Raw genomic sequence first — 25,334 nt, forward strand, 5'->3', positions numbered from 1 at the left:
CTGGTTTGATCAACCAGGTGGAGGATTTGTTAGTGTTTTGGCTGAGCAAATGCACGGAGCCAAGGCTTAAGTATATGACCGTTAGAATAGCTCAAGATAGTTCAAGGCTGAGTGAGGTAGCCGTTGGTGGTTAGTAACTAACTCGGAGATGGGAGTTATTTGTTATGGATCACTCAGTTGTGTACAACACGCATATAAAGTGCTCGATGAAACGCAACGCAATAGATTAGAGATGAAAAAAAGAGTTCTTCAACCTTGTGAAACAGAGAGCGTCTTGAATCGCGTTTTTCATAGTCTTTGTTCTTAGAGAGTTGAGTGAATCATCTTGTAATCGATAGTGAGCACGAGTGCTTGTATTCATCTTCGTTTTCAGATCAAATCAGTAAAGGAGTCACAACGTTTTGCCCGTGGATGTAAGCGTAAGCTGGACCATGTAAAATACCATGTTCTTTGCTTCTCTATTTCCCGTTCTTGTTCGTTCTTGTTCGTGATCTTTACAAATTCAACATCTGGATGATTAAAATTTTCAGCTTTATTCACAATAATGGTAGCTTACAACTAATTGTTCTGTTATATACTGAGAGAATTTTTAAGGCACTTACCTCAATGTAATACAAATATTTGTTTTAATTTAGAGATAAAAATTAACACTCTTTTATCAAATATTCCATCTGTCCCAGTACAAAGTGAGACGTTTCTTTCTAGCCGTTGTTTTGCAAAGATGATAATAAATAATTCAAGTGAGAGAAAGTAAAGTAATAGAGATAATAATATAAAAGAAAGTCATACATACATTATTATCTTACTTATTTTATTTTATCTCTACTCTGATTATTTATTAGTATTATTTTTGCAAAATAAGTCCGAATAGAAACGCCTCACTTGATTCTTTTCCTTTAGTATTTGCTTCTTATATGATTTTGGAATAATTTTCGAGATTTCTGAGAAAAAGATATTGGTCTAATTCTTATGCTAATAGATTGATTATTGCCGTTATGATTAGAGTAAAATAATTAAATTCGGCCACCCTGTCCGGGAAATGACTTGTTACCTGTCCAAACCAAATCAACTAACTGTAGGCCACCTCATCATTAACAACTATGTTGTATTGTCATCCTGCCCCTTCAACTTCACATTTATTTATTTCTGCTCCTTTTATTTTGAAATATATCTATATAAATAGGTTTTGTAAAATAATCTGAGAAATAGCTTTGAAAATCGATACAAATCATCAACCTGAATATGAGAAATTAAAAAATTAGTAGTAATTCATAAATATTATAGTGTCTGAATTTCAGGAAAAATACCATAGGTCTACTTTTCTTATTGAATTGAATGACTAAAAATACAACTTGTAGTATCAATTTTATATCTATATTTAACAGTTTTTCATAAATTCATGAATGTTTTAGCAATTAATTTTAATGTTTTACAGCAGTCACTAATCAATGTCTCATGCGACATTTCAATTTAAAATTTTGAACTGTAATAGGAACCTTCCTTAATTGTATGTTTATGCTAGGGCTGGCAAATCGTGCGGATTGGGTCGTTATCGGGTCAACCTGATAATGACCCAACCCAATAAGGCCTAACCTGAACCCGACCTGTTAAGAAAACTGTAAATCCGAACACGAACCCGACCTGTTACCTTCAAATCTGAACACGACCCGCACCCGACACGAACCCGTTATCGACACGATATAATATGGGTTGACAAGACACGATAACAACCTAAACCTGATATTACACGATTAAAACCTAATATTACACGATTAAACCTTAATTTTTAACCTAATTTACACAATTAAAATTCATTTTATACTATTTAAACCTAATTTATAAGAAATTAAAAAATTAAAGTAATATATATATTTTTAAATAATAATAAAAATAATAATATTATTTCTTAATGGGTTACCCGTATCCGACCCGAATCCAACCCGAAATTATCGGGTTCTTAATGGGTCAACCCGATAAAGACACGGATCCAATAAGACTTGACCCCAACCCAATAATTTCGTGTGGATTCGTGTCAGATTATCGTGTCGTGTCGAAAATTGCCAGCCCTAGTTTATGCAACCGCTCAACTCAATTGTTTTTCTTTTATTTTACTTATTCATTTGTTCAATATATCCACTCTTAACTATATACATATAATTTGACATTGAAGCTTTTTTATCTCTGAATATCTCTTAAACGTAAATAAAATTTTGGGAGACATTGCATCGCATACATGATAATAGTTTACATGTAATCGATACTTTCAAACTTCACTTAAACCATAACCAAATTTTACGTACAACAAATTTATATGTGCGGCAACTGTGGCCTTGCAATCGCAGATTGAGTCTGTTGGAGTTCCAATCCAGAGTTGGACTCTTCCTCGGAAGCGACCTCATCGTCTTCTTCTCTAGAATCGGACATAGTCTCAAGATTTCTTGACATTTTTTTTTCAAAGGAAGAGTTACTAGGGTTCGTGGGTTGTGAGTGGTTGAGACAATTATGTTACTTTATGTAGACCTATTAGCGCGCGTCGTTCCTGCTTCTGAGACCTTCAAAAATTCGTTTGCCGCTTTCTTCTACCCTAATTTAATTCACGTCGAATCAAATTTGGATGATATTTTCACATATGACAATGATTTAGGTTGATTATCTTTTCCGTAATACAATTTGGATGGTAATTTCATAGTAAAACTTTTTATTTTTAATTATGTATCCTTTTATATGTCGCTATTTGAAGTTAAAGATTGCAAGAAGATAATTAAACCATACACAATTTTATAATGATCAAAATAGCATCTATTCTTGGTTTTTTGTACTCATATTTATTCATAACAAAGCTTCCACAAAGATAAATACACACAAATACGAGGTCCCGTATGCAATATGTCAAAACAAATTTTCCCAAACAGAAAAATCTCACCCTTTTGAACACTACTGCGTGTTTCTCTCTCTAGACTTCTCCCCAACTGAACAGAACAGGAATTCAGGCTGACAAAAAGAAGAAATGGGGATTCCGACGAGAAGAAGCGGGGCAGGAGGCGGCGGAGGAGTTGTGGCAGTGGGAGCGGATACACTGAGTGACAGAGCAGCACAGATGAGGGAAGCTCTGCTGAAGAGTCAGTCCATCACAGATAATATGGTCTCTATTTTGGGATCTTTTGACCACCGCCTTTCCGCTCTCGAAACCGCCATGCGTCCAACTCAAGTACAACTCACTTTTTCTCTAATTCTTCTCATCTTTTGCGCTATTAATGATTGCCAATGCGTTCCATTCGTGATTCGGCAAGTTAATTTCTGAGTGGAAGTTTTGAATTTTAATCCTTCTAATTGGTTGGAAATGATGAGTGCGCAATGAACTAGAAAGAAGATCCAATTTCTCGCTTCCCAGATACTTTTGTAATGATTTAAACTGATCAACTAATATGAGATCTTTAGCAAATTGTATCGTGTATTTGAAGTTAGTATTCGAATTCCGAACATAATTACCTTTGACAGTTAAAGGTTTTCATGCTTATTTAAACAGTAGGACCTTAACTGCTTAAGTTTTAGAAATCTATGCTTGTCGGGTTTAGCAATGTCAATGTGCTCAGTTTCTTTGTAGGCTAAGATTAGTTTTTTTCTTTGTTTTGAGCCAGAAACTGTAGAATCTTCACCTTAATGAAAATTCAATAATCTTAAACTTGGTTTCTTGTTATTCAGTGTTATCTTGTCTTCTCTTGCATTAGATATTTGAATGTTTCTACTTGCCGATTGGAATATCTGTAAATACATTACTATGTCATCTTCACTTCCAGCATTTTTTTAATTACTCATATGGAACCCTAACTCATTTGGAAATGAGTTCAATTAGGAGTCAGGACTTGTCAGTGTTTTAATTGCCATTTATTTGTAATAAGAAAGAACAATTGAGCGCAAAAGATTAAATTTGCAGCCTTGCTTAAATGACTTAATTTCAACCTAAACTTGAAGAATATTGTTGAGTGGGAACATCATGCAAATTTTAGTACATACCGTTGCATTTTGATTTATTTTCAAAATTCACGAGGAAACATATTTACTTGAATTTAGTGAACCTCTGCTATTTTGTGGACGACTTGGCATTTGGTAATATAAATATGAGGATTTCTTGGTGCATGTGTCACAAATCTTCCTGAAATTTTGATACAACATTTTATTTCAATGCTGTTTCCAAATATCTTCCAGGACATTTTGATCACATTTTGCATTGATATAATGTTCACTTATGTTTGTTGTTGGCTCTTTTACTGTTTGTAATAGTTAAACAAAACTTATTTTGGGAAACACTTTTTTCCCCTTATAAATATTTGGAATGTGTAAGTGATATGCATGTTATAAATTTATGTTATTTACTAGTTTCTTTCACTACTTTTCTGTAGCTTAGAACACATGCTATTCGGAGAGCTCATGAGAATATTGATAAAACCTTGAAGGCTGCTGAGGTCATCTTGTCACAGTTTGATCTTTCTCGCCAGGTAAGACTCCGTATTTGAGGAGACATATGCATCATCTCCGGAATAGCCTTTATATCCTTTCACAACTAACGATACCATCATAATTTATTACCGAGTTCAATATTATTAAAATGTTAAGGATACAAGGATAAAGGGCATTAGTTTCTTACACTTGCTATTATTTTGATGTTCATTATTATTGTTATTATTACATATCACTTGCTGAATTGAAGCTAAGAGGTGGAGCAGCAAATCAAGTTGATATCATATGGAATGGATATGGCAGTCTGATGGTTGAAAATGTGTTACCTTAGTGTCTGTAGGAATATTAGAGGAAAATGGTTTGAAAAATTAATAGTCATACTTATCTTTGATTCCCTGACTGACTAATGGTGAATATTATAGAATGCATTGTTATGCTATATTATACGAAAGGATTGCATGCTCGACACTGAAGTGTGAGTAGCTTGTGAATTTTATAGCAATATTGTTTTGACTAAGCAGCATCTGATAAAAACCTACACAAAATCAGTTATCAGGAGTATTTTCTTGAGGGAAAGTTATCCAGATTTTGTTTCACCAATGTATTAGAAGATCACCTAGTAGAGCTTTTTGCTATGAAAATCCAACAGGGTTTACAGTATACCCTTTTTAACTTTGGATATATCTTTTTCTGCTATGTTCAACCTCAGTTATTATTTGCGGACACTGGTTTTTATGCTTCTGTAAAGTTATTTTTTCTGTGTGTCTGTCTACAGGCTGAGGCTAAAATATTGAAGGGCCCACATGAGGACCTAGAAAGTTATCTTCAAGCAATTGAGCAGTTAAGGAACAATGTCCAGTTTTTCAGCAACAACAGAAGTTTTAAGAGTAGTGATGGAGTCCTCAACCACACAAATAATTTACTTGCCAAGGCTATATCAAAGCTAGAAGAGGAGTTCAAACAACTGTTATTGTCTTACAGGTTAGTTCTTCCTTTTATGTCTCTAAACACTTAGTATCAATGTTTTAATGTTCTTTTTTTCCTTTGCTTGATGCATACTTTGGGTTCACTAAAACCACAGAATCACAGAAATATTATTGTGGTAATTGCATTTGACTTAGTGTGTACCAAAACTGTGGGAAATAAAATGATCAATATGTAATATTTGCTTGATTGTAATAAACATAAGACTTAAGTTTAGTCCGCATTAATTAGGATATAATAGAATTGATGGCATCAGGCCCACAACTCTGTAGCAAATCTAAATTAATTATATAGTAGTACTACCCAACATAGATATCTTCAAGAGAAATGGACAGGTATGATATAATCCCAAAGTAGACAAATAAGTTGATCATCTGGAAGAAACATATCACTAATCAATAAACGTCAGTTTTCTGCCAGCCTTTTATGTATGATCTTTATTAAAGCATGCTTTTCTGCACTAATTCATTTTCACGATTGAGAGTATATATTTCACTGATATAGCTCATCAGGTGGACCCTTGTCATTAGCTTATGCTCCAGTTTCATTGTTTTTTTGTTTTGCTGCCCATTTGTGAGCACTTGTTATATTATTTTACACAAATATATTTGACTGTTCATTTGCATGTTATATGTGTTCTATCTAAGAAATTTTAAATTTTCCAGCAAACCTGTTGAACCTGAAAGACTTTTTGAGTGCCTTCCCAATTCTATGCGACCATCAGAATCACCTGGACATTCTACTGGCAAGATTCCATCATCAAATAGCCACCACGATCATCAGAATAATACATCCGAAAATTCTGCATACACTACACCAGCTTTAATTCCACCTCGAATTTTACCTCTGTTGCATGATTTAGCATTGCAGATGGTACAAGCTGGGAATCAACAGCAGTTACAAAAAACATATAGGTAAAAGTCTCATTTTCTGCCTTGTAGCTAGTGTGGTGGTAATTTTTGTTTGTCTTTTCTTATTAAGTTTTCATTGAGATAAATTTTCCAGTAAACTGAACTTCAGAGATATTAATTGTATTAAGGATCCCACACATTTGATATTGTAGGATGCTGTACAACTTTATATTGGCAGTAAGTTTTTCCATCAACTCAGTCTGCTAACTTTTTTGGATAACGAAAACAGCTTCACATACATGCATAGAGTTGTATCAGCTTAGATTTATCTGTATCTAACTCATGTTTCCCTCCGTATAATAAATTTGCATTATATTATGTAGGGATATCCGTGCTGTTGTTTTAGAAGAAAGCCTACGCAAACTGGGAGTGGAAAAGCTCAGCAAAGATGATGTGCAAAAGATGCAATGGGAAATTTTAGAAGCTAAGATTGGGAATTGGATACATTTTATGCGAATAGCTGTAAGCCATTTTGTTCATGATGCTTTTTTCTAGTGAAATATGCTTATGTGCATATCATTGGATCTAACTGAAACAACTAATACAATCATCCTCATACAGGTTAAGTTGCTGTTTGCTGGAGAGCGTAAAGTTTGCGATCAAATTTTTGAAGGATTTGATCCCCTCATGGATCAGTGCTTTGCTGAAGTTACTGCTGGGAGTGTTGCTGTACTACTTAGTTTTGGAGATGCAATTGCCAAAAGCAAGCGATCCCCTGAAAAGTTATTTGTTCTCTTAGATATGTATGAAATTATGAGAGAGCTTCACTCAGAGGTAAGGATAAATTTCAATAGAACAACAACTGTATAACATCTATGTCTTGATTTTGGCAAATGATGAATCGTTTTGACAGATTGAAGCACTTTTTAGAGGCAAAGCTTGCACTGAAATCAGGGACTCTGCCTTAGGATTGACAAAAAGGCTTGCTCAAACAGCACAAGAGACCTTTGGCGACTTTGAAGAAGCAGTGGAAAAGGATGCTACTAAAACTGCTGTTGCTGATGGGACTGTCCACCCTCTGACAAGCTATGTCATAAACTATGTGAAGTTCTTGTTTGAGTAAGTTATTCCAAAGTATGCCTATTGTATCTACCAAGACTACAGTTTTTTGGCTTTTAAATAGATAATGGGCACCCGATGATTTTGAGTGTACTTATTTTTACCATGTTCAGCTACCAATCAACACTGAAGCAACTTTTCCAAGAATTTGAAAATAAAGATGACTCAAATTCTCAGCTTGCTGCTGTCACAATGCGAATCATGCAGGCTCTCCAAACCAATTTGGATGGGAAATCCAAGCAATATAGAGACACCTCTCTGACTCATTTGTTTCTGATGAACAACATCCATTATATGGTCAGATCTGTACGCAGGTTTGTAAATATGAGACTTGTATTTAGATATAACCATGCTATTAGCTGGTTCTTGTGATTGGTAAAATTGTTGCTTGTTTCTGGTTACTGTAGGTCTGAAGCCAAAGATTTGTTAGGGGATGATTGGGTTCAGAGACATAGGAGAGTTGTCCAACAACATGCAAACCAATATAAGCGGATTGCATGGGCAAAGGTTGAGCTCTTTCTTTTTCTTTCTCCCCCATGTGAGAGACAAGTTAGCTAAGACTGGTGAAATTGCTCAAATTTTTTTAGCATATTTAAGTATAATACTTCCTCCGTCCCATGCTACTTGCACATTTCATTTTCGGATTGTCCTAAACTATTTGCACTATTTCTATTTTAGATAAAAATTATGGTATTTAATTAAGATATTAGAGTCAGTTCGTGTTTCCTTTATAAGTGTTGCCTTATTGTACTTAAAATTTTAATTTAATTACACTAATTACTCATGTTCAAATTTACGAGCATGGGACGGATGGAGTATCTGCTGGGATGTGTTGCTAAAAGTTTACTTGTCGTGATCCCTCCTTCCCATAGAAATAGACCATTTGGGATGACATGGGATTTAATGCGTAATTGGTAAAGTAAGAGAGAAGGAGAAAAAGTAGTTGAAATAGTATAGTGGATGGTGGGGCCCATAAATGATAAAGTAAAAGAGAAGGAGAAAAGGTTTCCATAAATAGATATGGACTATTTCCATGGGAGAGACAAAAAAGAAAATTCAGCCTATTTCTACTGGGACGGAGGGAATATTATTTATGGGAGTATTAATAACTACTTGATGAACAATGATCCATTTAAAATTCACAAATTTTTCCACAGAAGCGTCCATCTGAAATTACAACTTAATGTGTTCCACAGATTCTGCAGTGTCTCTCTGTTCAAGGCCTGACATCATCAGGAGGTGGTAGTTCGGTTGGTGCCGATGGAGGAAATAGTAGTGGAGTCTCTAGAGCAATTGTCAAGGACAGGTGCTTTTAGTTTGATGTTTTGTTATAGTTGACTGGTTTGACTAATCACTGTTGTACGTCCCTCTAGATTAAAGACATTCAACGTGCAATTTGAAGAGCTTCATCAAAGACAATCTCAATGGACAGTTCCAGACACTGAGCTTCGAGAATCTTTGAGGCTTGCTGTTGCTGAAGTGTTGCTTCCTGCTTACCGATCTTTCATTAAACGGTTTGGGTGGGTTCTTGGCTTTCTTTCAATAAAATTGCAACGTGATTTTTCTCTCTAATCAATCTATAATTTCCTCAGCATCAAAACTAGAGTTAATTTCAAAATTACATTAGCTATGAGTCTTGTGTTACTGAGATGCCCTTTTGATATTGAACAGGCCTTTGGTTGAGAATGGTAAGAATCCCCAGAAATACATCAGATACACACCTGAGGATCTTGAACACATGCTGGGTGAATTTTTCGAGGGCAAAACCTTGAACGAACCTAAGCGTTAGATCATATGTGAACTCTACTCTTCCACAATGGGCTCTATTGATGCCTCCTTCAGATAAGGTGTATTGTTGCTGATGTAGGATATATGAAAGCATTTGTTTTGTAAAGTGTCAATAATATGTATTATTGTTTATCATTATTAACCAGAATTGGCAACTATTTGTGTTGTAATTTTGTATAGCCAAGTAATTTGATAGATCATTTGTCTTTGGTGGATAATTTTCTTGTAAGGTGTATGCATAGCATACCTTTTCGAATGTAATTTTCCTATTTCTTAATTTTCTTAACTCGAAGCTTGATGCCTGCGATTATTTTCCTATTTTTTTTGTTCTATAGGTTGATCAATGCTTTCAAGTTAGTTAAAGATGGGTGTTATTCTAATGTCAAATTGCTGTTTCTTTTTAGTTTCCGCATGAGATGAATTAGTTCCTTATATTTGTGTTGTGTATATATATATATGATAGACTAAAGTCTCAAAATGGTCCCTAACATTTGGTCATTTTATCTTTTTGGTCCAAAACTTTATCTTTTGGATGTTTTGGTCATGCACATATGAAAATTTGATCATTTTGGTCATAAACTAACAGATTCGTTTAAAGATGACGGTCAACGGCAGTTTAAACAATTTTGACTAAATTAGAGATTTAAATTAGAATAATTAATATTTTTCTTATTTTAAACACAAATTTTATCCTTAATCAAAATCCCTAAACCCTAAATCTCCACCAAAGCTCTTCACCAAGCTAACAAATTCCTCTTTCAAGTTCCTACTTTCTCCCTCTAATCCCTAAATCTCCACCCAAATTCTATCGCTTGTCTCCGTAGTTCAGCCATGGCGGAGATAAAGCTCTTAGAGACGCGAGACCTAACCCGAATTGAACGAATCGGCGCCCACTCCCACATCCGGGGCCTCGGCCTCGACTCCGCCCTCGAGGCCAGCTCCTCCTCCGAGGGCATGGTCGGCCAAGACTTCAGCCCGGAAAGCCGCCGGCGTCATCGTCAAAATGGTCCAGGAAGGAAAAATCGCCGGCCGCGCAGTCCTCCTCGCCGGCCAGCCCGGGACCGGCAAAACCGCCATCGCCATGGGCATGGCTAAATCCATCGCCCAAGAGACCCCCTTCGCTATGCTCGCAGGGAGCAGTTTAAAAAATCTACATCCCAATTTTCTGTTATCCTTCATCATCATAACCACTCATTCCCATTTCCCACCTCCTTCCCATAAAATGCCCTCCATTGCTTTAACTAGAACAGCGACGCCAAGGCCGCCGTGCGTCAGCCTCTCCTCTTCCACCTCTCCATCCGCCTCCATCGCAGCTCCTCGAAAAGACCCAATTTTTGCTTCTCTCTATTGGGTTTCAAGCCGAAACGCTTCCATTTTCTGAAGCCATGTTCTTCACTAAGAGAAACCAAGAAATCACAGCAGCAAACACTCCCCAAGACTCCCAACACAGCTCCACAGCTCATTTTGTGTTTTAATATAGAGTGAACTGCATAAAATAACCCTGACCTTTTCAAAAGTTTCACTCCAGACCTCTGACTAAAAAAAATATCGCCACATGCCTCTGACCTAAACCATAATCACAAATGAGATATTTGTAGTAATTTTTCGGACTAAAAGGCCCTTATGCCTTGAAGGGCATTTCAGTCAATTTCAGTCAATTTGCAGGCCTACTCTGCCGTCATGGTCACTTTTGCAGACAATAGGCTGCAAAAGTGACAACTCAAATGTGATGTTCCACATACTGCGGTGTTCATTATAGTTTGAATGAATTTATCTTGTTCACTTCTCCCACTTTATTTCTCTCACTTCATTTCATTCTCTCACATTAGGCGACATTCAGTTTCTTCGTCGTTTTTGGTTGTTTGGCTGGGTCGAGGTTTGTAATTTCCTCTACATTTTAAGGATATGAAATTATGTTATATTCTCTGACCTCAATTCATTCATCCCCCATTTTATTTCGTCTGATGCGTGTTCGGCTTATGTCAGTTCATTTTCAATTTAAGGGTTATGTGTGTTCGGCTTTGGGGTGCAATTTTTTGTGGAAAGTAATTTCATAAATAATGACATTTTGTTTGGGTTTGAATTTCCAATTCAGGTGGCTATTGAATGTCGTCTTCAAGTTCGCAGTCGTTCGGCTCAAGTTGGAATTGGGAATGGCCTCGTCCACCTGTTGTTCTCTGTAGTCACGATGTCGCGGCTGAGCTTGTGACGTCAAGGACGACGGCCAATCCTGGCCGCCGTTACTATCGGTGTCCATTCTGGAAGGACGATGATTGCCGTTTCTTCCGTTGGTTAGATGCGGGTCTATCGCCAAGCCAAGACTCTTACTTTCAACGAATCAAGCTCGAACGAGACAGGTTTGAAGAACAGCTCCGATGCAAGAGTGTTGCTCATGGTGAGCTTGAAGACAAACTCCGGTTGAAAAGTGACGAATGTGAAGATCTGAAGGGAAAATTGAGCTTGAAGACCGAGGAGTGTGCAGGTCTTCATTTAGAAATTTTTAGAACCAAAAAAACGCCCCGAATGCTGAAAATTGTAATATTGTTTTTATGCTTTGTAATTATTTTTCTAATGTGATGGCAACACTTTTTTCTTCCAATATGATGGGAATTTTAGTTCTAAACATTTGAATTTCTAATGTAAGTATATCCCAACAATAAGTTTCACACAGTCGAATGGGGTTCCCGCCTAGGTAGATACTAAACATTTGAATTTTGTAGCTAAACATTTCAAGTTTTAGTTATAGTTTTAGTTAATCACCAATGAAGTACGCATCTTATGATGAAATACCACAATGCGTACAACACTTTAGTTGAAATAACACACCACGTTGAAAACTTTCTCCGAAATACCACCATACGTACATAGTTGACATATGCAGTACAAAGGCCTTCTCCTTTAGCATATCCCAAAAAAAATCGGTCATAATGTTGGATCCATAACATGCATTGCAAATACAAGTGCATTATGCGGATGATCTATAACAACCACCGTAGGTGAAATCTGAGTAATGTTTGACAAAAAAGCCTTGAAGATACCACATGCGTAGCAAATACAAGATACCAGATACCATTGTTTACAAAACACCGACAAAAACCAACACCATTTTCTCCCATTTTAAGGTTCCCAAACTAGACAAGATCGCGTATTCAATCCCGATCCCCTCGACGGCCACAGCGCTGCGGTTGTGTCCTGGTCCGGCGTGTGCTAGGCCTTGGAACAGTCGTATTGGTCTACAACAAACAACAAACAGTTCAAATTGTCCTGATTTTAGGGTTCTAAAAGTGTAAGGTTGCTCTTGAATACTACTTGCAATGTTTATGAAATGAAAAGAGATCTAGACAAATACCTCCAGGTTGGACGCCGCAGGCCTGTCACCGCCGTCCGTCGTGGTTGGCGTATTGGTCTCACTGGGCTGTGAACTCTGGCCAACCTCGGTTCGGGCATCTACGCGGGGATCATTAGTGCATGTTCTTCGGTTATGCCCATCTTGTCCGCACCGACGACACCTGACTACATAGATTTGTCTCAGAGACTCTGATCCATTCGCATGTTGACGAACCTGGGGTTCTTCACGCCTCAGTTTCTTTGGCCGTCCACATTGTCGCTTTGTCCTCGGGGGTGCCAGTTCAAATCCAACATCTGAAGACTTCGGCCAATTACCCATCCCATTGATTGGGTAGAGGACATTCTCGTACAGAAGCGTCATAGTGGACCGTAAATAGTAGCGGGATATATAGTCTGCTACATTCTTCCCATTCTTGTTGATTGTTGCGATGGCGTGAGTGCATGGGATCCCAGTCAGCTGCCATAATCTGCAAGAGCAAGTAAAGTCACGCATGTTGACTACATACTGACCTGACGGTCCCGACACTTGGTACGAAGCCTCTCCGTTCCAAGTTTATCTCCAAGAAGAAGCCCTCGTCAAATACTTATCCACTATCTCTTTGATAACGGGCGGCAGTGGGTGATCGTATGTGTTGATCCATTGGCCTCTAATCTGTATCCTCTCCATCTGACTTGTCCGGATCTCCTCCAGCATGGTCACAATGGCCAGCTCCCGAGCAATTGCTATCTTCGAATTAAAGGTTTCACATATATTGTTCAGGATTATATCACAACAAACATGCGGCGAGAAAAAAGCCTTCACCCATTTTTCTTTAGGAGCAACACCGAGTAGGTATTGATGTGCCTGGGGATATATAATCCGCAGTGCATCCATTCGCTCCACATACTCTTCGGGGGTTGTACTCGACGCAAGCTCCCACAGCATCTCCTTAAAATTCTCCCCAATGAATCTCTTCTTGAAGTTGTTGTATATGTGTTGTACACAGAAGCGATGCTCACTCTGTGGGAAATCCTCGAGGATTGCTTTTGCAAGACCCTATCAAATGTGGCTTCCAACAAATTAGTACAAGCCCTAGAAAATCGCTTTATCACACTCAAACTACTACTGCATAGGCCAAATCACAACTATAATACTATTACTTTGAAATCACATTTGAAGTATACACGTTTTAATGAAATCACATTAGTCGTACCTTCTGCTGGTCAGACATGAATACAAATCTTGGGGCATTCTCGTGTATTTGGAGGTCATCTGCCAGATAGGTGAGGAACCATTTCCACTGTTCGTAGCTCTCAGCCTCCGTCACAGCCCACGCAATAGGCCACCAACCGTTATTTGGATCAATTCCCATAGCCGTCATAAGTTGCCCTCTGTACATGCCTCGCAAGAAACAGGCATCCAAGAATATAATTGGACGACAAAAATGCATCCAACCTTTTTTCAGCGGTTCAAGACAACAATAAAATCTCAAGAATCGCGGGCCCACAACTTCAGGATCCCTGAAGTTCTCGTAGTGTATATGCACACTAGAGTCAGCGTGTGTCCGTTCCAATTATGCTTTGTAGTCAAATAGTCTCCGATACTGTAGTCCTGCCTTGCCAAAAATGCCTTCCAGTGCACTATCTCTTGCGCGGTACGCCTTCATCCTGCCAACTTTGAGTCCGAATTCCTCATCAACACACTGCCGTACAGCCGCCAACGGGATGTGGGGATTTGCCTTGATTTTCTCCATGTATCGCTCGGCTAGCCACTTGGACGTCAGCCATCGCTGATCCAACACTTGAGAGCATGTGTGAGCATGGTCTCTCTGCATATTCACTACCACAAAATCAGTATTGTTGTGGGCTTCGATCTTCCTTGCATAAACATACCACTCACATGACTTTCCCTTACAAATGGCACGAAGCCTTTTGCCATCATTCTTCGCTACGTGTACAGGTCGTCTGGTCATTATCGCGTACTGGCGAATGACCTGATAGAAATAATCTCTATCCTTAAAGAAATCACCGGGCTTCCAATTTGGAACCTCATTTGTCAGCTTGAAGGGGGTGTACTTGATACCTTTTTTACGCAAGCCTTCCAAGTCCTCTAGATCTTGGATATCTTGTAGCTCATCTACTGCATCTGGCTCGTATAGGGGGTTTGTATATGACAAGTTCCCTTTCTCAACAACAGGGGAGAACTTTCGCTTTTTCCTAGACCCTCCGCTGCCTTCACCAGACTGCTGGGCAGAGCCGTGTGCTTCGGTGTGTGGCTCTGCACTTCCTTGTTGTTGCTGACATAACGACTCGTAGTATGAAGTAAACATTTGTTCATCACGACACATGTTGGCCAAAGAGATAAAATGGTCAACCTCATCAGCATCATCATCGTCATTAATTCCCTCGTTATGAAGATGACATCCATCAGGAACATAATCGAACAACGGACAATACACATCGGGTACATCTCCTGCCGCGGGTATGGGTTCTGCACAAGCCTCATCTGGAGCTTGAGCTGGAGCTGGGTCTGGAACTGGATCTGGAGCTGAAGCTGGAGCTGACTCTTGCAATTGGGTGTCGGTGTCAGCGGCGGCCATGAACAATTCATGGGTAATGTCCTCAATGATTGGCATGAAATCATTGTCTACCCGTATGTCTGGCTGTGGCTGACTACCACGGTCCAAAACTGGTCGGTACACATCTTCATTTGCAAATGATCCTGGCCCGGCCGAATCTGGTTGGTGTACTACAGATTCAGCCTCAGTCGTCGGTCCAGCGACATCGACAGTCGGATTGGAAGGGTCAGCAGGTGGAGATCTAACTACATCCTCAGTCTCAGTCATCGGTTCAGCGACGTCGACAATCGGATTGGAATGGTCAGTAGGTGGAGATCTAACTACATCCTGCAAAGTGCATTATCACAAATGCAGGACTAAATTACAAACGACAATAAAAATCACAAACGAGGTACTAAATCATTATGTAAATCACACATGTCAATACCTCTTGTACGTGTGCATGAGAGTCTCCACCTCCAACTTCTGCTTCTCCGACAGAGCCAACTAGACATATTTTTTCTGCAACAAATTCCATGTCGTGTATTGATACTTCTCCAACCTCAGAAACCGGTGCTTCAGGGGATACGGCTTCAAATGCTTTAGCCAAATTTTGCCTGGCTACCTCGTCGGCCATCTTTCTCTGAGCACGATCATCTTCTAAACTTTTCGTCAGATATTCCTCGAACTCAACATCCCTAGCATACCAGCAAATCATTAAAGGCTCATGTCGTTGCCCTTGAAACTGAGACCGTTGCCTCCTCTTCGGTATAGGCTTTTGCCTTTGCACATTCGGTGTGGCTTCCTCAATCTTTTCAATGATGACTCCGGGGGGTTTACAAGCCCTTAAATTAAGAAGCTCTTGCGCCTCATCCTTCATTTTTTTCAGTATGGCTTGAGCCCGGGTTATCTCCACAACGTAGATGTGAACTAACTTTGTCGTTGTAGACGCCACTTTGAGGAAATCCTGCAGATGTGTTTCCTCGACAATGGGCAACAACGGGCCTCCGATTAAAACCCCTGTGCACTCATGACTGTACTTCGGATCACAGTAATAGAACTCACATATAATCTTCCTATCATACTTCAGCTTTAGTACCATGCTCGAGAGGTCTATAAGCTGGAATTTTTCTATGTTACAGAGATCGAAGTACGTCAATTGCCCACCAACATACTTTTTCGCATCATTCATACTGAAGAATGAACCTCCATGATGGAAAGCAATTGAAAATCTTCCAGGTGCATCCCCTATTAAGGCGGACAATAAGCGCACAGAACAAATCACTCAAAAATAAATACACAACGAAAATACATTTGTGGAGCCTGAATAACAAAATCAGTATCCGGATGAGCAAAAATATATTCACACAAAATCGATTTTGTAAGAGTAAATCACAACCAGAGTATTAAAAGTTCACTTACTGTATTCATCCTCTGGGACGAAAAACTCCAGGTCAGGATCTCGGATATCCCAGGTTTCTTCTTCCACATCTATGACCACTGGTGGTGGTCGGCGGTATGGTGGCGGTGGCGGGGGTGTGGGTTTGCTTCGACGGCGTGACGACGATTCACCGCGCTTCCGTTTAGGCGCCATTCATGCAAGATAGTTTTCACAGCGGGGAGAGTGCAGATACAATGAAGATGAAAACAATGTTGAGAATTGTTGGGTTTCACAATGGTTATAATTTTAGGCGGGAGTGGGAAAACTTGCTATTTTGTTAGACTTTTAGGCGGGTAGACGATGGAAGGCCGAAAAAATGGTATGTGAAATTTTTGAAACTTATTTCATAATTCACACAGGGTGTCCTGAATACGTGGCCGCCATCGTGTGGAATGGTCGTTTGAACTGCCACTGTAGCACCATCATTACTGAGACACATCTGACGTGCGGCCCGTCAAATCAGGCAGTGTGGCAGGTGGGATACAGGGCCGCCAATGCAGACCCATGGTGATATGACAATAAAGCCCTTTTAGGGCTGAAGGGCATTTTGGTCCGAAAAAACCTTATTTGTGATTATGGTTTAGGTCAGAGGCATGTGGCGATATTTTTTTTAGTCAGAGGTCTGGAGTGAAACTTTTGAAAAGGTCAGGGTTATTTTATGCAGTTCACTCTTTAATATATTTGTTTTGTATTTTAAAATGATAATGTCTAATATAATAATTAAAGATATAATTTGAGAGTTAATAATCATACTTAAAGATGGTAAATGGGTCAAAATCAGACTTAAACATGTTGACCGTTAAATATTTGAAGGATCTGTTAGTTTAGGACCAAAATGATCAAATTTTCATATGTGCAGGACCAAAACATCCAAAAGATAAAGTTTTGGACCAAAAAGATAAAATGGTCAAATGTTAGGGATCATTTTGGGACTTTAGTCTATATGATATGGGGTGCACATGCACATCACATCACATCACATCACATCACATCCTCTCCTGCTGGACAAGCTAGAATGACCAAACAATCATTGTGAACAGTATCATCAAACCATATCCTAATTCCCACAAAACAAAAGGGAAAAAATAAGAAAAAAAATGGGGAAAACAACTTTTTATTGTATTTGAAATGCTCTTTTTTACCAGCCAGTCATGAGACCTACCTTGATCAGGAATATATATATATATAGGAGAGCGTTATTCTCTTATTCATCCCTTAGATCTTTTATTCTTCTTAATATGGGCCGTTAGATCTCATTCATCAACGGTTCAGATGATCTGCATTATTACACTATAATGATGCATTATTAGTCGGTGTGCATTATTCAACTGAAAATCTGCATTATTACACTATATATATATATATATGGATGTATTCATTTCCTTTTTCTATATTTCCTCATTTTTCCTTCTTAATCTCTACCGTCAATTACATCAATCCGATGGATGCAAAATTTCGCAGATCACATTAAATTATAATCAATTAAATATCTAAAAAGGGCAGATTTGGTAAATTATTATGTTGCAGTTATGGAAATTCCATGATTCTCTCCTTGAAGATATTCACGTTCTTTTTTCACATCTCACGTCGAAGAAGGAAGGGTTTTAGTCAGGCGTACAGGTTTTTTATTCCGATTATTAGCAACAAGGTTTCAATTCTCACATTTCTCAATTTTGACGTGAATCAATAAGTGGTCTTTCAAGCTTGTCTAATTGGCGTTGTAGCAATCGTTTTTGGCAATAATAATGGAAGAAGGTAATTCTGAATTAGCCGTATTGTTTTTTTGTTTCGGATGTTAGGGTACTAGTTGTAGCAGTCTGATTATTTGATAGTTAATCAGCAAGTAATTCGTGTAGTGTGTTGTCATGGTATTATATGATCGCTTGCTGTGATCATTTGATCGCTCGCTGTGATTTTTTAAGAACAGCAATGTTCAGGATAGAGTAATTAATCAGCGATGAATTTGACGCCTTCCTTCAGGGTTTCGCTCTCGGTATATCTACAGCAGTTGGTTAAAACGATGCATGTAATGCACAAATTGATCACGTATAATGAATATTTCAGCATATATAATGCATAATTCCTGAGCAGCAATGTATAGGGTCTAAATTTTTTGTCTGTGTTTCGATGTTTGGCGCACATTTCTTGGTTTCCATAAGAGTTTAATAATCCTAGGGGCTAGGGTATAGTACGTAAACATTACTAACAACGTGTAAGAGTAGTTTGTGTTTGACCTTTAAATAAATCACGTAAGTTTCCAATGCACATAGTATACCGAATAAAGTTCGTACAATTAATGCACCAAATCAATATGCGTAATGGATTATATTTTCTGTATAATGCATAACATCTTATTTGCAATGTGTATGTTGTACCAATTAAGATAGGACCGCTAGTATGTCTCGTTTGTCTAGGGATTAGTTATCGGTTATTAGTTTTGATGTTTGGCGCACGTTTATTGTTTCCCCTAAGGGTTTAATAAGCCTAGGGGCTAGGGTATAGTACGTAAACATTAATAACAACTTTTAAGCATAGTTTGTGTTTGACCTATACATAAATCACGTAAGTGTCCAATGCACATTGTATGCTGAATAATGTTCGTACAAATAATGCACCAAATGAATATGCGTAATGGATTATATTTGCAATGTGTATGTTGTACCAATTAAGATAGGACCGCTAGTATGTGTCGTTTGTATAGGGCTTAAATATCAGTTATTATTTTTTATTTTTTGCACACGTTTCTTGTTTTCCCCTAAGGGTTTAATAAGGCTAGGGGGTAGGGTATAGTACGTACACATTACAAACAACGTTTAATAATATCATGCATTTTACGTATACAAAAATCACGTAATTGTCCAATTTAAATATCTTACACATTAAATTAATGAAAATTGTGCATTAATTGTCTGCTTACTACATTGCAAAGTGGTACTTTTATGCTGACCCCTTTTTTAATTATGTACAGTGGTCGTTGTACCTGAATGTTCTCCCGATCTGAAGCCTGTTGTAGGTCAGAAATTCCAATCCTTGGAATTCGCTTTCGCTTGCTACGAGGTATATGCCCGCGCTGTTGGCTTTGATACGCGCAAACAAGCTATGAGGAAGGTTGATGATGTCACGACGTGGTATCGTGTTGTATGCAATAGGGAAGGAAGGAAGAAGGGTGATGAAGATGACCAGTTGAATGCACGTTCTGGTTTCACTATCAAGCGTAGGAAGTTATCTAAGCGGTGTGGTTGTACGGCTAGTATATCGTTTAGGTATTTCTCGAAAGATTGCTTGTCAGGTTACATAATTGAGGAGTTCAACGAGATTCATAACCATCACATGGTTGAAACGGAACATCAACAATTCATGTCAAGTAATCGGAAGTTGGATGATGTACATCATAAATTCATCCTCGACTGTTCCAAGGCTAATATAGGACTCACGCTCACATTTAAGTTATTGAAGGAAATTCTTGGTGGGTTTGACCTAGTTGGTTGCACTGTTGGGGATATCAGGAATGTCTCACGGGACATCAAAGCATACGCACAAGGATTTGATGTACAAATGGTGTTGGATGATATGGCTAAGAAGAAGGACATGTCCGAGGCGTTCACCTATCACTACGAAGTTAACGAATTCGATCAGTTGGTTGCTCTGTTTTGGTGCGACGGTTTGATGAAGCAGAATTACCACATGTTTGGTGATATTGTGTCCTTCGACTCCACGTACAACACAAACAGGTTGAAACTAACTAATGTGTTGGTTACCTTGTAGTTTATATCACTGTTCTATACCGTGTGCATTATTACTGTACGTCACTGCATTATGCAATTCCGCACATTGCATTATGATATGTTTACATCTCTGATGCCACGTTAATATGATTTACTCAGTTACTGAATGATCTTCACCCCTTTCACTGGAAAGGATAATCATGGTAGTCCTGTGACATTTGCAGCCGGATTGGTGTGCAGCGAGAAAACGGGGGCTTTTGCTTGGTTGTTCATACATTTTGTAGATTGGATGGGTGTAGCACCCAGGATGATTGTGACCGATCAAGATTTGGGTATGAGATCAGCGATTGAAGAGGTCCTAGTTGGCACACGTCACCGTTGGTGTATGTGGCATATAATGCATAAGCTGGCTGTCAAGGTACCAAACAGATTGTTGCGGGATGAAGATTTCAAAAAGGAATTTAACGCTTGTGTTTGGTCGGACCTAGTTGAGCCGGACGAATTCGAGGAGGAGTGGAATAGATTGGTCGAACATCATCAGCTAGAGGACATCGACTGGTTCAACACATTGTATGCGTATAGGAAGTACTGGATACCGGCGTATTTCAGAGATTTTCCTATGGGATCGATGATTAGGACTACGTCCATATCTGAATCAGAGAACAGTTTTTACAAAAATTTTCTGAAGCCCCGAGCTAACATAGCCGAATTCTACTTGAATTTCAACCACGCCATAGAATTCCAGCGGAACAGTAGAACAGCTTTGGACTACCACGATGCCACTGCCATACCCATACTAGCAACTAATCTGCCGTTCGAGAAACATGCTTCCACATTGTTTACCGATAGTATGTTCAAGAAAATACAACAAGAAATTGTAGAGGGTAATGACAGATGTCGTGTGCTGGGTTTTATGTCCGGAGAAACGGTTGACACATACAAGCTTGGCGATAGCAAGCGTAATGCATACTTCGTTCGTCATGACAAGACTGATGATACTTACTCGTGCGAATGCAAACTATTTGGTCGGCATGGTTATTTGTGCAGCCATATATTTTTCTTGTTTCAGAACAATGAGGTGAAAAAAATCCCGGATAAATACTGTGACAACCGATGGATGAAGACTCCCTTAGCCAAGGCTGTACATGGGGAGTTGCAGGATCCCGTGCATACCCATTCCTCCTCTGACGATAGGCAAACTATGTCTAAGCAGGCTAGGGCTGGCAATTTTTGACACGACACGATAACACGACACGAACCGGCACGAAAATAATGGGTTTGGGTCAGAGCTTATTGGGTTCGTGTCCTTATCGGGTCGACCCGTTAAGGACATGAAAATTTCGTGTCGTGTTCGTGTCGTCGTGTTATCCGTTAACAATACGTGTCCGTGTCGTGTTCGTGTCGTGTTCGTGTTATCCGTTAACAAATAATATTTTAATATTATTAATTCTTATTATTTTCATTTTTAATAGGTTTAACCGTTATCAGGTCGTGTTGTTATCGAGTCGTTATCGTGTAATCTCGTGTACGTGTTGTTATCGTGTCGTGTTGACCCAAATTGGTTCGTGTCGTTAATGGGTTCATGTCGTGTTCGTGTCGTGTTCGTGTCTGAAGGTTTCGTGTCGTGTTCGTGTTCGTGTTTGAGGTTTTCTTAACGGGTCGTGTTCGTGTTTGTTGTTATCGTGTTCGTGTCGTTATCGTGTCGACACGATAACGACCCGACACGCACGATTTGCCACCCCTAAAGCAGGCGATTTTAATGTTTTATGGTTTTCTTAGACGGTTTGAGACCGACATCGATGTATCACGTGCATTTGTAGGTGGCGTTGAAGAACTTGGTAACTCTCTTCAAACTGGTACTCCGGCAACCTCAGCTGCTGAGAAGAGGCGTATGGTTGAAGAGTTTTATGGAATGGTAAGGCCTGAATCTGTTGCGGTTTATCATCCGGATGTCATGAAGACGAAGGGCCATGCCAGCAGCTCTGCGAGTCGTCTGATTTCGAAGAGAGAGAAGGCTATAAAGGATGCGACAAGGCCTCTTAGACGGTGTAAGGCGTGCGATGAGATGGGTCATCATGACTCCAGGAACTGTCCACTGCTTAAAGAGATGACGATGGAGAAAGATGCGCGCAAGGGTAAAAGAACAACTTGAGTTATGTTATTTAAACAGCGCATCACAGCTTTTGTTTGGCCTTTATTAGTATTGTTGTTCAAATTTGTTGACGTACTGTTATAAGTTGAAACAAGTGGTTGTTGCATTAGTAGAATTTTTTGGTTAATTATTGGATTATATATAAGTCGAGTACTGTATATATGTGTGTAGTTAACTCAATGATGCCATGGATACTTGTGTTACCTACTGCATGCAAAATAATGAACATTTGTTGATGCATAGTGCACACTTTTAGTTCAATAATGCACACATAACCAGGATAAATGTAATCTACCAAATACAAAAGTACGTAAGACACTAAACAATTACTCGCCTGTAAAGGACTACACAAAACCAACTTACGCATATAAATGGGATAAATCTCATAATGCATAATATATTGTAAATAATGGTTTAATAAGTATTCGTAATGCACTACATAAACAAACGTACTACACATAATACATTTCTGAATAAGTGCATTATTTGTGTTATACCGTGCATTATATACTGTGTTATTTTGCATAACTTGGAATACATTAAGGATCCTTTAAGTAAATGCACAACATCAAAACAATAAGGCACGCAACATTTGTTGATGCATAATGCACTCTTTTGAATAAATAATGTACATATCTACTCTCCGTAACTATATCCACTTTTCCAAAAACAATGCATCACATAACATAAGTAATGCCAAATTTTTTGTGGCTGATATGGACGGTGATGCTTCACTAATGTAATATACCAATTACAAAAGTACGCAAAAAACTAAACAAGTACACGCCTGTTAAGGACAACCAAAAAACCAACTTACGCATATAACCAGGATAACTCTCATAATGCATAATATATTGTAAATAATGCCTTTGTATGATACATAATGCACTGCATAAATACACGTACTGCACAGAACACATTTCTGATTAAGTGCATTATTTGTGTTATGCCGTGCATTAGTTACTGTGTAATTTACATTACGTGGAATACGATGAGGATTTTTTAAATAAAATTAGACAACATCAAAAACGTTAGGCACACAGTATACGGATGAATAATGGCATGTACTCCATTCATAATCCATCTTCCCAAAATCATTGTCCAATATCAAAAAGCTACTACAAAGTTGGGAAAGCTGTTAGTTCCAACGTAAAAAGTCAACCAAGCAATCAAGGAAGTCAATAACATCCATCACTCTATAGTCGAACCATCAATCCCTACAGTCCATAATTCTCGACCCACTGTTCAAAGTTGAACTTGGCCGGTCTCTCGGCTAATCTATGCCTAAATTTCTTTGCAAGCGCCACGGGAATAATGTCATCGACCGCATCTTCTATGTCTACTCTAAGCTGCTTATCTGAAATGGCCCAAACAACACATCATGAACAGAGTTTACAGAATGAGTAATGCATATATAACAACATATTATGCTTAAGTCATAACAAATAATGACTTAAGTATGTTTCTTAACCACCACAGCTAATACCAATACTAATGTTTAATATTCCGACTATAATGCATATATGATGGTACATAATGCACAGTTTAAGTTCAATAATGCACATAAAAATTTGTCTTGAAACCAATTGTATAACACACAATATACACTATATACACCTCTGAAATGTACCATATACTGCAACATATGCTATTATTATTTTACATAATGCACCTTATATCTAGAAAAACAACATCAGCTGAGATAAATCGGGATAAATACGTACAGCAAGACACACATGATGCATTACGAACAATTAATGAATAAAACCATACCCATAACAAACACGATGCATTAAGTCATAACAAATAATGACTTAGGTGTTTTTCTTAACCACCACAGCTAATACCAATAGTAATGCTTAATATTCAGACTTTAATGCATATATCCTGGTAAATAATGCAGAGGCTAAGTTCAATAATGCACATAACTATTTGTCTTAAAACTAATTTGTAAAACACACAATACACTACACACACCTCTAAAATACACCATATACTGCAACGTATGCTATTATTCTCTTACATAATGCACTACATATTTAAAAAGACAATATCAAAAGAAATAAGTCGGGATAATTACTTACAGCAAGACAAACATGATGCATTAGGAACAAATAATGAATAAAACCCTACCCATAATGCATAAGATAAAGCAAATAATGATCATTGTGGATGCACGTTTAATCATTTTATATCTAATCATCAAACAGATTCCTCTGCAACAATCTGAGGCAACAAACCAATACAACCAATGACCAATGTTAAAAGCAACATAATGCATACATCATGATACATAATGCACTGTCTAGCGTAAAAAATGCACACAGAATTCTTACATACTGTATTCTGCAGCACACTATCTACTCTACATAATGCACAATTTAAAACACACAATGAATCTCCAAACATATACATAATGCACTAATCCGAACAACCAATATATGCATATACTCTTAAGCACTACACATCCAAATACCCCTAAAATGCATTCTTTACTGCAAGTCATGAAACTAGACATCTAAATAATGCTATGCATATTCATAAACAGTGAAAACACAGACAAAATTTTAACGAAGCAATTGACCTCAACACATTTACATAACATGGTCCAGTAATCCCCTTTTTACAATGTATAATGAGAAACAAATAGACATGCAAGTAGCAATCCTCACAAACAACAGATACGATATTGAAAAGCACAACCAACGAGTGAAATATACCTGCATCCTGTGATGCTTGAGAGCGCGGACGACCTCTTTTTGGCATATTTGATCTGGCATAAACCAAAAAATATAAGATACCTGAATCGAGTCGTGGTTAACCCAACACAATGTCCAGCACTGATAATCAAAGACAACCCTAGACGAATAAGTGGGTAATTCCGATTTGCAACAGCCTAGGCATATGCAAAGTTGAATGTTTTACATTTAC

At 38.3% G+C, this 25,334-nt stretch overlaps 3 protein-coding genes across 3 annotated transcripts; all 3 read left to right on the forward strand.

Annotated features, from left to right (window-relative positions):
* The first annotated feature begins 2,889 nt into the window (after positions 1 to 2,889).
* Positions 2,890 to 9,486, forward strand: LOC121798871 (exocyst complex component EXO70A1-like). Its single transcript, XM_042198105.1, has 12 exons — positions 2,890 to 3,208; positions 4,401 to 4,496; positions 5,234 to 5,439; positions 6,108 to 6,356; positions 6,677 to 6,815; positions 6,915 to 7,127; positions 7,207 to 7,412; positions 7,526 to 7,726; positions 7,820 to 7,919; positions 8,609 to 8,718; positions 8,786 to 8,932; positions 9,084 to 9,486. The coding sequence occupies exons 1-12, from the start codon at positions 3,008 to 3,010 to the stop codon at positions 9,199 to 9,201; spliced, it is 1,986 nt and encodes a 661-aa protein (XP_042054039.1). The 5' UTR covers positions 2,890 to 3,007; the 3' UTR covers positions 9,202 to 9,486.
* A 7,234-nt stretch (positions 9,487 to 16,720) lies between these two features.
* LOC121800729 (protein FAR1-RELATED SEQUENCE 5-like) lies at positions 16,721 to 20,291 on the forward strand. The gene is made up of 4 exons (XM_042200239.1): positions 16,721 to 16,763; positions 16,886 to 17,001; positions 17,111 to 17,117; positions 19,495 to 20,291. Exons 1-4 carry the CDS (start codon positions 16,721 to 16,723, stop codon positions 20,289 to 20,291), a joined length of 963 nt encoding a protein of 320 aa, XP_042056173.1.
* Positions 20,292 to 20,417: 126 nt separating this feature from the next.
* Positions 20,418 to 21,485, forward strand: LOC121800730 (protein FAR1-RELATED SEQUENCE 5-like). The gene has a single exon (XM_042200240.1). The coding sequence runs from the start codon at positions 20,418 to 20,420 to the stop codon at positions 21,483 to 21,485; it is 1,068 nt and encodes a 355-aa protein (XP_042056174.1).
* Positions 21,486 to 25,334: the final 3,849 nt, after the last annotated feature.

The sequence above is a fragment of the Salvia splendens genome, chromosome 4 (genome assembly GCF_004379255.2).
Source record: "Salvia splendens isolate huo1 chromosome 4, SspV2, whole genome shotgun sequence".
NCBI classification, from domain to species: domain Eukaryota; kingdom Viridiplantae; phylum Streptophyta; class Magnoliopsida; order Lamiales; family Lamiaceae; genus Salvia; species Salvia splendens.